Source organism: Spea bombifrons, chromosome 2 (assembly GCF_027358695.1).
Source record: "Spea bombifrons isolate aSpeBom1 chromosome 2, aSpeBom1.2.pri, whole genome shotgun sequence".
NCBI classification, from domain to species: Eukaryota; Metazoa; Chordata; class Amphibia; order Anura; family Pelobatidae; genus Spea; species Spea bombifrons.
In genome coordinates this window covers 109512891-109528980 of record NC_071088.1, presented here as the reverse complement: position 1 = coordinate 109528980, position 16090 = coordinate 109512891, and the positions used below count along the sequence as shown (strand labels likewise).

At 39.9% G+C, this 16090-nt stretch overlaps 1 protein-coding gene across 1 annotated transcript in view; it reads right to left on the bottom strand.

Moving 5' to 3' along the window:
• Nucleotides 1-16090, bottom strand: part of RB1 (RB transcriptional corepressor 1) — an 89735-nt gene that overhangs the window by 9167 nt on the left and 64478 nt on the right. Inside the window, exons 18-22 of the mRNA XM_053455539.1 lie at nucleotides 3994-4112; nucleotides 3220-3347; nucleotides 2763-2908; nucleotides 2437-2541; nucleotides 130-243 (exon numbers count right to left, since the gene is read on the bottom strand). Of these exons, the coding sequence (XP_053311514.1) occupies nucleotides 130-243; nucleotides 2437-2541; nucleotides 2763-2908; nucleotides 3220-3347; nucleotides 3994-4112 (612 nt within the window). The remainder of the gene's footprint in view (nucleotides 1-129; nucleotides 244-2436; nucleotides 2542-2762; nucleotides 2909-3219; nucleotides 3348-3993; nucleotides 4113-16090) is intronic.

The following is a 16090-nucleotide window of genomic DNA, read 5'->3' as shown; positions in this document are numbered from 1 at the left end:
TACATGATGTCATATACCAACTGTGACAGCTTTTGTAGAGGTAAAACCTGGCTGGCAGCTGTGGGCCACTCGGAGCTCAGAGTAATCTGGCAATTGGAGAGTGAATAAAAGAGTGTAGTTATATCTCACCCTGTTTGACGCATATTGCAGAATGACACTTTTCAATTTCAACATGAAGACCAGGTTGTAAAAGACTATTATCGAGTCGTGTTTCCCTTCTCGAACCAATACATGCTTAAAGGTCTGTAAAAAATATAGATACAAGCACTGGTTACTTACAGTTGTTAACTGCACATGGCAAATACAGAATCCAGGTAGATTAAACAGTAAACTATATTTTTGCTCAAAGTAAAAGGGAGTAAATCCCATTTACACTAACAGACCGTGCAGCCCCACTCCATATGGACCCCAAGAAATAATGGCATAAAATGACATGTTCTGGGATTTTAAAATGTGCGTCGCTGTGCTTTCCTTTGCCTTTCCTGAATGTAAACAATTGTGTTTACAACGTTGAGAAAAGTTCTATAAATAGAGCTAGAAGAATTCCAAGCAAACAGGATCTAGGTTAATTATCGACACTAACTCCTTAAGGACCAGGGTTATTTTACAATGTTTGCAAAAAAAGAACCATTGTCATTTTGGGTTTTTTTGCATGTCTTTATTCAACTGTAGTTTACCACCAACTCATTTAGTTTAAACCCACAATGTATGTATTTTTCAGGACATGTAGGGCTTTCCTTTGAAATACTAGTTATTGTGCCAAGCCGCTTTTCCACCTAGCGCACTTCCCTGGGTTTTGAAAACCATTCTTAGACCGTCTTCTCTTTTACGATTAAACTAGCTGGGAAACCCCATTTACCCTTAATAGCTTTTGCACGCATATCTTCAGTAACTTGTCACAAACTCTTCCTAGCCATTCTAGTTTGAAATGATTCACTTTTATGTATTTTTAATTTGGGGATTTTTTCTAAATCTTTTTTATCAGCTGCTTCTCTCGTTGTCTGGGCGTTTATTCTACATGATTGCAAACAATGAATACTTTTCTTGATACAGAATTAGGCCCGGATTTAGGTTTCAGTATACGATGATTGCCTGTAAACTTATCTATAACACTTAAAATTTTAAAATATTCTAATAAATATTCCTCTTATTTCCCTTGACTCTGGGATCTCTCTGGTTCTAATTTTTTTTCTGGAACTACCATCTAGATCGGCCAGCTTTATCTCCAAATAATCTCCAGCTGCTCCTGCTTTTCTTTATTCTTAGTACATAAAAATGTAGTCGTATTAATTTTTTTCAAGAAGGTTTTGTACCATATCTCCTAGTGCAATTAAATCTTCGGTCTAGAAGATTTCTATTTTAATCTGATCTAATTGTAAATCTAAACACATTTCAGAAGTAGCATTTCTAGTTCTAATCTCCCCGTATTCTCTCCAATATTCAGATCTGTCTCAGATGATCCTGAACTAACTGCAGAGACATTTCAAATTTTTTGAGATAAAGGAGAGAAAAATGCTGATCCACCCTTCATGGATAAGAGTATTTTAAGACTCGTTCTTTTAAATTCTCTTTTTTATGTGGTGGTTTCTCAATTTTTATTGATGTATTTTTTTATTTATGTATAGCCTCTCTATTTCAATAAACTAAAAATGTTTTCCCTTTTCTCTCCTCTTCCATTCCCTCTATCTGTTTTCTTTCTACTCTCCTTCCCTTCTTCCTCCTAGGATAAATGTGTCCTATAACATTCCCAAATCCTATAATCCTATGTTGCCAGTCTGCAGATAGCAGCATCTGCTTCCTTGAGACTGCAGCGTCGAGTTGGGGACATTTTATTACTCTCTTGTGCAATATATATTGTATAGCTCCTTCTAGATTGTTTAAGCAGGGCCCTCCTTACTGTTATGTTATACACTACTTGTTATGTCCTGTTTACGCATTGTACAGCTCTGTGGGATATGATGGTGCAGTATAAGTCAATAAAAAATATTGTACTGAGCATGACTGGCATATAGTACAGTACATATTCAGAGCGGCTGGAATTCTACATGTTGACTAGCCATGTTGTTGGGTGGTCACATAAATAATCCACCTGGTTTAAAAGTGCTTCCTAAGACCAGAGCCCCAATTATCCGACGTATCCAATAGCTAAATATTGAACTGCATATATGGGTGGTGGTGCCGCCAAATGCTTAAAATCCCAAGTATCCCAAGGGTTGACTGCTACTTTGAATCACCATCAATGTATTATTCGTGGTTTGACTATACAGGAAAAACTTTTATATGTGGTATTTAATACATTAGAAAAAACCCAACAAAATCCACTTCATGGGCACATTACGAAAAAGAGGCAAATCGGATGCAATGAATTATAGCCAAATTTACAAACAGTGGACTAAATAACCTCATTCTCTTCTAGCTGGGGAAAGAAAAAGTTACCTCTTGATGAGTGTTGGTGAGCTGCTTATATGCTGAAACAATTGTCTTAAATCGCAGATCGATATTCTTTGCTTTACAAATGCCATACATTGCACACATCATAATCTAGAAAGACAAAAACAGATCATTTCACTATACATACAGTATATGGCCAAGACTGGATTTAAAGCTCATCTACTGAGGAGCGCTAACAAAATATACAGGACAACCTTTCAGAACAGAACGGCAGTCCGATACCAGAGCTAAAAGATCCCACCTAATAAGACCTTCGATACGCTGTGTATCTACACATGTTTGTCTGGTATATACAATGTAGTCACAATTACCTGGTCTAAATGTCTGTCTCTCATAAGTTCATATTCATGCTGCAAGGTATGTTGGAAAAGCGTCCAGATCACCTGCTCCAATTCAGAGTGCTCAGAGAGGAGACTGGAACACAGGCTTTGGAGTCTTAGGTATGCAAGCCGGTAAACTAAGGAAAAAAACAATCATACAAGTAGCAAAATAAGAGAACGTATATTTTAATTTTTATTTAGGATTTATATAGCCATAAACTTCAGTCAACGTACTGCAGAAACAGTAGTAACAAAAATATCACAAGAAGTTTCCATTTTACACATTTCCCAGATCACCTTTATTATTTGAGGAAGTTAACGGAACAAGTTTGCTGGAAAAGTGGAGGTAAAAGTGACATCGTTCCTCATCTCTTCAGAACAATCTCTTGCATTTTGAATGATTAGGACAAAAGTATTTAATAGAAATTATATGTGTGAAAGAAATTACCTTTTCTGTAAAACAGAGAAAGCGAGGTAGATTTCTGCTGAGGTGTAGTAACATCATTAATGGAGTGCGATGGAGTATTTGTAACAGCTGTAGGACACGGATTAGATGGTCTTGACGGGGAAAGATACCTGGAAATAAGTTGATTAAAATGAGATTTCAGATCTTTGATTATTTGAAAACAGAGACCTACCGGTGTCTGAACACCTGTTCTTATGTACCCCAACACAGTGCAGGTTTTTAGCCTCATCTCTCTGGAGCAAAGTCAGCTCCATCAGAAAAACTGGGAACCAGAAGAATCTGTAAATTTTATAGAGGTTTTTCAAGTACTAGGCAGAGACAGTCAGTAATCCAAAACGTATACCGTCTACAAAGTTGACCAATATACTTGGATAACCAAGATAAATATCAGTACAAGGGCATAAGGATACGGCACATTTATTTGTTAAGTAGACTGTTATAATAATAGCAAATTTGACTTACAGGCACACCAGTCCCTACCACCTGCAAGCTCCTAAAACATGTACCACCGATAAAGAGAAATATTATACAGACTCTATTCTGAGACACTGACCAGGAGTCTTGAGATGGCCTCTAGGTCATGTTGAGAAAAGTTTAGTTGGTCCATACTTCAGCAGGGCTTCGTAGGGCAGCTATATATTATTTCAACTGGCCACATCCCAAGAAGCATGCTACCAGCAATTCTCTAGAAGCACATTATATTTGCTTGTCTTGTCATGTGTTATGGATGGAGACAGGGCTAAAAACAGAACTTACAGGTCTGCTGCTGTATGATTGTGCTGCAACGGCTGTTGTAATGTAGATGCCACCTCAGGATGGTCTACCGATCCCTCTCGTTCTTTTGTTTGCCTGATGAGATCAAACAGGGGAGAATCCTAGAGTAACACAAAAGCTCTAGGATTAATAAATATCCTTCACGAGTATTTTGTTGACCTGAAAATACACTGAAATCTGACATTTTACGTTTTAAGATGGTTTGTGCGGGGCATTCCTCGCCGTTAAAGTCCTAATTGTTTTATGATGCGCTATTTGTTATGTACAGAGCTGCAGCAGGATACAGTTTTCACGGCATCCAGCGCGTCCCAACGTTATTTTCTGCGGTTTACATAAGGCACGTGGTATGATAAACTCCACATAGATAAACACAAACTAATATGTATTGAGAGCACAGTAAAGTAGCAGATTTTAGCCTTTTCATGCCTGCAGCGGAAAAAGAAACTGATAAAAATGCGAGAAGATTGCTATCACTTTGGTTGCCAGGATTCGAGAAGCTGAACAAAGCCACAGTCTCCTTGTTTTTTGTGCTTGGTTAAATATTTTTATAAATATATATTAATTCAATGTAATCATGGTTTACTGTATTATTGCTATAGCCTCTTTTCGTGTTATTGTTAACCCAACAAACGGTTTTGTCGGGGACCAGGGGGTAAAAGTGGCATGTAGTGTATAGTTATAGTGTACCGGCAGATTGAAAGTAGCATGCAGAACTAGAAACTGTGCAATCCGTGCATCATTCAAACCAAAGTAGTCACGTTCCTGATATACACTGGCCCCCGACAGTAAGGCGTAAAGCTATGCTGATGCAGATGTATTGAGACAAACAGCTGCAAATATCTACTTCTATGAACACATAATGCTGCCGTCTACGCACCCATAACATTGCGCAACTGAGGATATGCTTCACTCAGACATCTCCGTTATGTTTGTGGTTTGATGATTAACATTTCACAACTGATGGTGTCGCAAACAGCTAATCATGTTATTTTTTTATTTTGTGGGGGTTATCCTTTAGAGAATTATGACCAGGTATGAAAGAGAAGTCTGCTATTTATCACTAGTATTACTTATTGGGCCTTCATGTCCCAAAGACCACCAGGGCTCTCTTTACCAAACATATCAGTTTGTCTTATTCTGGTCAGTTTTAGTTTTGTCATACCCTTTGGATATATATATTGTAAGACATGCTAGAACATAAGTCCAGAACCAGGATCAAACAAGGCTTAAGGCTTGTCTTATAGGAAACAATAGGTAGACTACATAAGCCATCATGGTCATCACCTGACACTAAATGTTCTATTTGTCTCAGGAGGACTATGTAATACTTTAGAGTGCTGCTGCCAGACACGCACCGGATACACACAACTATAATGCGGCCGCGAATCGCCACAGGCAATTTTTACATCCAGTCCCGTTCCTAACACATAGTATGCTTAGACACCATTAGATGTATAGTCCAGCATTTAGCTATGAATAATACATTAAAATGATGAAAAAAATTAGGGGAAAAATTTTTATGATAGGAAAATAGTACAATTGTACCAAAACCAGTTCAGTTAACCAAAATATTTTAAGGGTCTTGAAAAACCCACCATGCACAGGTTTTTTTCTACGTTTTTTGGACCTCACAGGGCACAGAAAGGAACACACCCCTTCCCTTTTCCCAACTTGAATTTGGGACCGTTTAGCAGCCCACCAGCTAAACATAGCTGGATCCTTATCATGCAACCAGTTGGTGACCAATCTCTGGCAAAGCGAACCGTAATGTTAATTTTGGTAGCTTTCTATGTTTCTCAGCATTGTTTGCACATATGGTATATGCAACTTTCAGAGAAATTCACCAAAATGTATTCCGCTGGATCCCTAGATTACAAATATACCCCACATGCATAGTTAAATAAATGTTAAATCAACAGGTTGCCAGCTGAACTATAGCTAGATCACCTGCCTGGTACACTGAAAAAACTGATGCACTAAGGCTAGGTTTCCACTTGGGTTTTTGTCCGGCGTTTTTTTCTTGATGAAAAATGCCAGGAAAACTGCCAAGAAAACTGCCACTGCATTTACCTGCGTTTTGGCGTTTTTTTCTGCAGTTTTTTCTGGCGTTTTAGCCTTTCTGTGGAAATTGCTTTTTTTGACCTTAGGCAGTTTTTCCAGCCTTTACATGTTAGAAGTTTCACCCAGCTAAAAGGGATTAGGATAAATGGCAAGTATCTGCCCCCTCCTGATGTCATTTACTTGGTAGACCCTTTTGTCTCTTTTCTGTGGTTTGTAAGGCATGCTTTATTCCGAATGTCTGCTCCTCTGGGAAGATTGGCCCCAAATGATGGTGCAAATTGTTTGCTGTTGCTTTTGGCACGCAGGATCCAGTTGATGCGTCGGGTATGTTTGTTTGCAATGGCATGTTTGTTCCAAATGGTGTAAAATTCAATATGAACCAGTCCAGGACTTTGTTTTATGTGAAACTGTTTGTTTTCAGCCTATTTCTCGTAGGACACACAGATACTGGGTCCATCCTCTGCATTGTAACTGTGGAAAAAACGCCATAAAAAACGCCAAGGCAATAAACCCACATGGCTTTTTCATGGCGTTTTTTCTCTCCCATAGACTTCTATTGGAGAAAAACGCCAAGATTTCTTGCAAAAAACGCCAGAGTGTCAACATGCTGCGATTTTGAAAAACTGCCACAGAGCCCAAAAAAGCAGAAAAACGCCAAAGAGGACTGAAAAAACGCCAAACAGAAAAACGCCAAGTGGAAATGGCATTTTGCGATTTCCTATTGAAGAACAGCTAACATCTGGCTGCAGCCGTTTTTCACTAAAAAAACGCCAGGTGGCGCTATTGGCGGTTTTATAGGCGTTTTTAGCAAAAAAAAACCAAGTGGAAATCTAGCCTTACACATTTTATAAAAATTTTACTATTATTAATAGAAATGGGCTGATGTCTCTGTGGATAAATACTCCCATCAACCTCAGCCAAGCTGACAGGGGTGATGGGAGTTGTGGCCCACAAAAGCTGCTCCACGAGAAACCAAAGACTGGCATACTTGTGAAAATGTATCTCTTGTTAAGCTAAACTGTGTTTGTGTGGTATATTATTGCTTAAAGTACCATAGTTTTACTCATCTAACAAAACAACTCGGCACAGAAAAGGTCAAAGGGAAGCAAAACGTGCCTTTGGTAGTGAAACGGATAGCGCCGGCTCACAGTGTTCAGGACCTGACAGTTTTGTCATCAATTAAAATGTTACTAAAAGTAACTGCAACCATTAACAAATGTGTTAAGGTAATTTGAGTCATCTTTTGTTTTTGGGTGGGATAATAACACTTAGTAAGCAGGAAGCTACGGTGATATATACCAGGAAGTGAGCAGCGCAGGAGGGGCAAAAAATGCACTCCCCAGCCTGTTAGTAAATATCGCTTACATGACTGGGCACTGAAATGTCTACATGTCAGAAGAGGTTCACAAATGGCAGAATATTTAATAATTTGAAACAAAATACCTAATTAAGCGTATGCCATCAGAAATTAGCTCTATTGGTAAGGAAGCAAGCAAACATAGAAATAATATTTAAACCTTTTGGTGCATGCATATACTTGGCTGAGCCCGGTTCACTGCACAATGCATAACATTACGGTTCCCAAGAGACAACTACGTATTTGAGAAATTGATGATCTTTACCATACCTGTAGATTGTAATGCTTAGAGTGGACCCATCACCTAAAAACAATTGTATTTTAATTGACTCTGCACTTTTTTGGGAACATTTTACCATAGATTTGGTAGCACAAGGAGAGAGGTAATCCAAATATTGCAAGTAGTAGTATAAAACATTAGAGCCAAGTTCCCCAGGACAAATAAAAACCCAGAAAAAAAAAGTAAAAAAAATGTTCATTTAAGGATTATCTGTTTTCCTGCAATTCCAGGTAGAACAAGGAGAGCTATAACAAAGAATGGTGCAGGAACTGGAAGACTGCTTGAAGGCCTCAAAAGCTCTAAATCGGGTTCCTTCAAAAGACATATATCCAGTCTGTAGTGCCCAGTGAAGGTCTGAAAGCAATTCTGGTGGTCTGGTATGCAGACAGCCTGAACAGCTCTGGATACTATACCCTCTTGATACAGTTTGGGGTGATGATTAAGACATTGGACATTTCTTCCTTACTATCTTTGCTAGGACAGGCATAGGTAAAAATATGTAAATCAATCAAACCGTCAAGGGTGAGCTAGAGCATCTAAGCCTAGCGGGTTCCCTGCTGGAGTAAGGGAAGAAAAATGATCTGCCTTCCTGTTCCAACTGTCCCATAAAATCAACCTGGGGGAAACCCAGCGAGTCCACCAACAGATGAAAAATCTCTTGATGCAGACTGCGTTCCCCTGGCAGAAGTTGTTGCTTTCAAGCGAGCGTGCCCTTCACATGGCAGCAAGTAGGTGTGACAGCCTTTCTTCTAACCACATAATAAACATTTGTTGCAAAGAGCTCCATTTGTCTGTTCTGGCTGCATGGAACAAACACGGACACAAAGTAGTTCTAGGTAACCAATATTTAAGCTCCACTATTCAGAGGACCAGGTCCCCTGGAGGACTTCTCTGTCCATGGCGGCCATCCAACCAGAACAAACGCTGTCTGGATTACGGACCAGGCCGGGGATTCTTAAAAGAGGCCCTGTGACAGTATGAGGTGCTGGGATCAACATTCCCAACACCCAAAAGATTTTGCATAAATTATTCTATTCTTTGAATCCTGTCCTCTGGAAGTTATAACGTAGGTCATCTTAATAAGATAAAACCCTTGGGATGTGACAATATGCATCCCGATGACCCATGGAGACTAGAAAATTACCCTGACGGAGCAAGCGTAGGGTTTTCAGTATTTCCATCCTGAAACACAGCTGCTTGATAAAACTGTGGATGGTTCTATAAGGAGCAATAACCTAGAGTTTTTTGGAACCACAAATACAAGGAAATGGCTGCATATTTGAGGATGAACTCTTCTCCTTTTCATGTCCTCTGCTTATGTTGGCTTATGTTGTACATTCTCTATATACACTGCGTATATTATATATTTTAGATAAGGAAATCAATATATATATATGTGTGTGTGTGTGTATATATATATATATATATATATATATATATATATATATAGTACTATGTAAATGTTTTAGACAGGTGTGAAAAAATGCTTTTAAAAATAAAAAAAAAGTTTATTTAAAGTTGTGGTGTTTAACAAAATGCAAATGAAAAGTAGAAAAAAAACTACATTTTTGGCTGTATGTGTGGGGTTATTTGGTTGTATGTTTGTCATGCTGCAGAATAAATTTGGGGCCAGACAGATGCCTCCCTGATGTTGTTGCATGATGGATCTGTCTGTACTTCTCAACATTGAGAAAACCCTTAATTCTGACCTAAACCCCAACTCCATTTGCAGGAATACAACTCTAAACTTGCAAGAAACATGCTTCGCTGTTGCCTGCGTACACATTTTATGTATCCCTCTTCAGCATTTCGCCAAACCACTTTCTACTGCTGCCAAATTTTGACTCATCAATCCGGGGCACCTGTCGCCATTTTAATGCACCCCAATTCCTGTGTTTTCATGAACAGTCGAGGCGTTTGGCCTTGTTTCCACATTAGAGGTATGGCTTTGTGGCCGCAAGTATTCAATGAAGACCAATTCTGACTAGAATCCTCTGGTCAGTAGACGGGTGTACCAGGATCCCACTGTTTTCTGCCACTGCTGAGGTGATGGCCCCGCTGGACATCTTCTTATTGTAAAGGTGAACTAATTGTGATGCATCTCATCGGCTGCACTCAGTTTCTTTAGCTGATCAGAGTCTACAGTCCTCAAAATTGTGTTTTGTTTGTTTTTTATAGTTTGTGCAGAACATCTGGAAGTCCTTGTTTCCCTCTAAATTTCTGCCTGGGAGAGGCCTTGCCGATGCACTATAACCACCTTGTGTCATCTGTGTTCAGTCTTGCCATTGCGTATGATATTAAACTTCAGCTACCTCCCATTGTTAGTGAGTTTGGCTGCTCCTCGCCCAGTTTTATTCCTCCTACACAGCTTTTCTCTTTCAGTTAATGATTGTGTTTCAAACTACATATTAAAATTGATGCGCATTAGCACTTGGCTGGTATAATTGTTTAATCACACACCTAACTATATGCCTCCAAAATCCCTGAAAGCATTTCTAGAAGATTCAATGCATTTTTCAAGGCAAAGGGTGGGTGCACTAAATATTGATTTGACTTCCGATTTTTTTATTCTGACTCAAAGCAGGTCTCTTTTGAAAGCATTCTTACTTTGACATTTGCCTAAAACGGTTTGCACACTATGATATATTATATAATTTCTTCGTATACATTATTTACATAGGTCAGTAAATAAAAATGTAATCATTGGGGCAGCAGGAAGCCTTTCGGATGCCTCTGTGGTATTGCAGACAAGCTGTTCCGTGTCAGAACTTATCTTTACCAATTAGGTGTCAGCAGGAGTCTCTTCCTGTACAACTGTTTACTCGCAGGCAGTGTGACTCAGACAGTGCCTGGGAATGACTAAACTATTGTTGCTAATGTTATAAAATTAGCCATATCTGCCCACTGCCTAAAATACTTAGATGCTCCGACAACACACAGATTATAACAGTGTAGGAAAACAAATGTATAAAGGAGAAACGTAAGGAATATGATCGACATTTGTCGTAAAAAGATGCCTAAATAGTGAATTTACTTTGTATGTTTCCTGTGAGTATTCACTTACCCAAGATCCTCTGCTATCCGAGAAGCTAGTTCTATCAAATTGGAAGTCTCTTGGAGATCACAATCCTTCTATGCACTTGTAAAGGGGATGTTAAGCTATCATATGTATTAAAGAAACTTTACATTTCGATAGACTTTCATTATTAGAATCCATTTAATCTAAATGTGTTGTTGAGCGAGATTCACGATAATACTGGTCAACAGGAGCACCAACTGTAATGCATTGCCTTCCAAAAAAGTGTTAAAAAATCCTTCAGTAAAAGTTAAGCAGACTTGCGTGCTATGTGCTTCTTATCAGAGTTAAGTGATTCATACAGTATCTTCTCCTAAATGAATGGACCCTCTCTGTTTAATGTCACTGTTATGAAGAAATAGTGTCTCTGGAGAAACGCAGTTTGCTGTTAAATACCATCCCTCCCACCTTCTGTAAATTCACATATACATTCAAGACAAATAACGTGAAATAAACATCCTTCCCAGACGCATATACATGATCTGCATCAGGAAGCAGTCAGATGTCTTATGATTTTATACCATGCTTTGCTCTTGTCTGCAAGTATTCATTCTTGTACCGCTCTCCAGCCCTTCGGTGAACAAACTGCCTTCTGCTACAGCCAGATATTTCAACTTTTGACTCATCAGTCCAGAGCACCTGCTGCCATTTTGTTGCACCCCGATTTCTGTGTTTTGTGGCTGAATAGTGGAGTCGCTTAGCCTTCTTGCACGTCAGAGGTATGAGTTTTTGTCCCCAAGTCTTCCATGAAGGCTGCTTCTGGCCAGACTTTTCTGGTCAGTAGATGGGTGTACCAGGATCCCACTGTTTTCTGCCAATGCAAAGCTGATGGCACTGCTGGACATCTTCCAAGAGCAAAAGAGAAGTAAGAGTGATGTGTCTTTCATCTACCGCACTAAACTTCCTTGGTCGCCCGCTGCGTCTACTTGTCCTCAACATTGCCTGTTTCTGTGTGCTTCTTCAAAAGTGCTTGGACAGAACATCTGGAAACCCTGTCTACCTTGAAATAAATGCATGGGAGAGACCTTTCTGATGCATTACAACCACCAGACTTGTGCATTTGTTTTAATACAAACTTTATTTTTTGTCTGGTTTGCACGAAACCAACGTAAACAAATTGCAAAAGTGACAAAAAATTTGTCTGGATTCATTGGGTTCGTTGCCACGTGTAGCTGCCATTACAAGCCGTGTTGGCGCTCCTTGATGAGGTAAAGCGGTAGGGACTGCGTGTAGGACGGTACATATCACTGACTCATAGGTAGAAGTAGCCAAAAAATGGGGGATGGCCTCATTGATGGTAATGGCTGTGATTGATGGGTCCAACAACCTGTGGGAGTTTTCCCCTCACTTTTTTTCACTCTTTTTTGGCCAATCAGCATTTACAAGGAGAAGGGACAAGCATTAGATATATAAATGTGCTGATGCCATTTTAACTCGTTAGCAGCACTGATGGCAGTTGGAGTGTGACAGTTGGAGAAAGTGACAGTAGCAGAGGCTGAGACTGATGCCCATTACTCACCATACTGCAAATGAATTGTTTTAGTGCAGAAAATGTACTGTTGTGGGGTGGATTGGAGAAGTTGTAGTGATTACTGTAGTGTATTACAGGGACTGCAGCAGACATTTTTCTCCTGTTATTGAGTAAAGTAGTTGACCATTTATACTTCTAGTCAAACCTGTAATTTGTGGACAAGTCACATTTTTTCTATCATCTATTATTCTCCATTGATAAATAAATATTGGTGACAAAACCAGGTATTATAATATAATATTGGAGAAATCCAGACTTGCTCTATGGGGCTGCATGTGCCTATTTTCTGCCAGTGTCCGGTGCTCTATATTACTCCAGCTGCTGCTGCTGCTCCTCTTTGACCGTCCTAACTTTGGGGGAACTTGTTTTTGTTTTTTTGGTTTTTTTTTACACTTCTATAATGAAAAGGTGAGTGCTTATGGTAAAGGCCCCCCGAACGTTGTACTAAATCAAAGAGGATCTCAGAATTGCATCCGAAACGAAGAGCCGGGAAACGAAATTTTGCCCCAAAACAATTTTACTAGCCATACACATGTATAATAACTAACCTATCTATGAATCTTGTAGATTTTATTTTTTATTCCTCATAACAAACAGAAACCCGAGCTTTCATTGACACAAAAATGTCAACTAGTGAAGAATGGATAGAACACAGTTCTGATGCGTTTAAAAACAGGAATGAAATTGCATCCATGATCCACCTGGTGTTAGGAAACACATATGGGATTCTTTGGAGAAATTCTGTTTATAGATTCTTATCTTGTGTCAACAAAGAATTCATCACCTGATGTTACATCGTAGATCACATTTACAACTAAAAGTGGCTACAAGGGATATAAAAATCCATTAAAAAAGTATAAAGCATGAAGAAATGTAGGAAACTAAAGCGTACCTACAGAAAACATGGGAATTCCATATACTATAAGGGAGACGTGGTTACAGAAACCCTGACAAACGCACAGAACGCAGACACTACTGACCAGGCATTGGTAGGATTTTCATGGCACACATTTTTGCAGCCTTCTCAGCGCATGGTTTCCAGACTCTTCAAGTATTTATGGAGTATCCAGGTAAGTAAGGAAACATGTCTGAACAAAACCCATCTAGAATGGCATCTAGAATGTTATAGTGAAGACAGCAGTCACCTGTATCTCCACTACATAGCTGCTAACAGACCCACATTTGCCAGGATAGTCTGGACAGTTGCGCAGTGTAGAGGCTTCTATTGAAAAGCGTATGCAATATACCATTACAGCACACATGTAGTTTTGCCCAAATATTGCAAATATCAGCCTTACGGCTTTAACACAAACATATTAAAAGGGTATTAAAATGCACTGTATATATCAAACATAAAACAACTTATCTACAGCATTTTTTTTTATTACTCTATCCTGTCTCTAGCATGAAAAAAAAATGCTTGGTCTGTACCCCTAAGAGGTAACACATCAGGCCAATCAGAATGTATTTTAATGAAGCAATTGATATTTCAAGTACCATTCTAAAACTATTTATAGGATTGCGGTATATATATGTATGTATATATGTACCGTATTGGCTCGGATATAGGCCGCCCCCGTATATAGGCCGCACCCTAAAAGTTTGGTGCTTTTTTAAAGAAAAAGTTTTTTTCTTTAAAAAAGCACCAAAAAAACATGCTGCCACTCTGCCCCCCCCCGAGATATGCTACCACTGTCCTCCCTCCCCGAGATATGCTGCCACTGTCCTCCCTCCCCGAGATACGCTGCCACTGTCCTCCCCCCCCCCCGAGATACGCTGCCACTGTCCTCCCTCCCCGAGATCCGCTGCCACTGTCCTCCTCTGCACCCCCGCGGACTTACCGGAGCAGACTCCCGGGTGTCTTGCGGGGTCGGCGGGGGGCATCTACGCAATACAACTTCCGGTGCCGGCACCGGAAGTTGTATTGCGTAGATGTCCCCCGCCGACCCCGCAAGACACCCGGGAGTCTGCTCCGGTAAGTCCGGGGGGGTGCAGAGGTAAAATGCATCCGCACGATGCGCTTAGACAACCTCCCGTGCCGGGACCCCCCCCGTGGGAAGTGCTGGCAGGGGAGGCTGTCTGAGCGTATCAGAGAGTAGGATACAGGTCCCCTGCACCGCTGTGGGGGATCTGTATCCTGACCCCGCTGCCTGCCCGGCGCCCGGGACTGCATGTCCCGGGCGTCGGGCGCTAGACCCCGAATATAGGCCGCACCCCCACTTTAAAGTCTTAAAGTGGGGGGAAAAAGTGCGGCCTATATTCGAGCCGGTATTTATGTATGTAAAGCCTGTGGTTTGGAAAATACACACTGCTGCTTGAATCATAAGTGCGTTGTTATTACAGGACCATCCATCTGTTTGCAATTATGCATATATTTATATAGCAATAAAAAGTGCACACTGTTTTGTTGTTCAAGCTCTCGTGGAGGATTATAAAACAATACAAGGATTAGAGGACTAGAGTCTGGTACTGGGGGTAAAAAGGCCCAAACCTATAACATTTACTCGTAAAGGGGAATCTGTTGTTGAAAAGAAATGTCATCATACCTTTTTTTGTACGGTTGTACATTACATGTACTTCTAAAACATCAGCAGCTTCCATAGCACTGTTATAGTTAGGAAACATGACAGTATTTTGTAACTTAAAATGACAGCTTTAACCGCTTTTACTGGTACAGAAGAAGAGGGCCCTGCTCCTGTGAGCTTACAATCTATTGGGTATTTCAGGTGGAAGTAATACAGTAGGAGAGGACTGCAATGGAGAACCCTGTTGATTTTGTAGGTGGGCATGGAGTACGGCATACGGCTTCTTTAGGATGCTGGTTGAGGCTCATAGGAGGAAAGGTTTTTAGTGACGGTTAAAAATTATAGTAAGAAGGACAGTCTGACAGAACAGGGTAGGGCATTCCAGATTTTATATATTTATATCTGTAAACCAGAATATACATGTAATACACTACAATGACAATAAGGGATTTTTTTTCCTATGGCCTCCCTCCAACAAAGAAATAAATAGAACGCAGGTTGACTGGGGATATGTTAAGTCATGTTTTAAGCTTCTTTCTGGATATTTGGAAGGTTACTGTTGAATTAGACAAACCCAGATCAAGAAATGCAGACCAAGACGTAGAATGGAAACTATTGTGAATGATGCTTTGCAATAAAAAGACTCTACCCTTTGCCTGCAGGACTGGGTGTACTTGAGCATTACCTTCATTAGCAGGGAAACGGGAGATATAGGTGGAGTTTACCTGCTATTTACTTGGCTACTAAACCTCTTGAGATGGCGCTTCCCTTAATGCGTAATCCTGTGTATTTTTTGTTACATGGACATTTGATTCCCTAATTGAATCTGTATTATAAATAGTGCCAACAGATTTTGTAGCACTATTCCAACCAAGGAACAGTGGGTTTAAACAATAAAACATGAAAAGTAGCAATATATGAAATGGTCAATAACATTGATAAAACTTTCAATGTAAAATCACAAACAATAACAAACTGGTACAAAAGCAGAAGAGGACCCTGGTCTTGGGAGCTTACAATCTAGTAACAGTAGCATAGGACTGCTTGGATGAGCATGAATTGGTCGAGTCCGGATGAGCTGTCGAGGTTGTTTTGTGTTCAGATGGCTTAGAGAGTGTTATGAGGAAAGGTTGTACGATTCTCAAAAAGGTGGATTTTCAAGAGCATTTGAAATTTTCACACGTGGGGAAAAATCTGACAGAACAGGGAAGGGAATTGCAAAGAAGGGGTGCAGGACGGGTAAAATCCT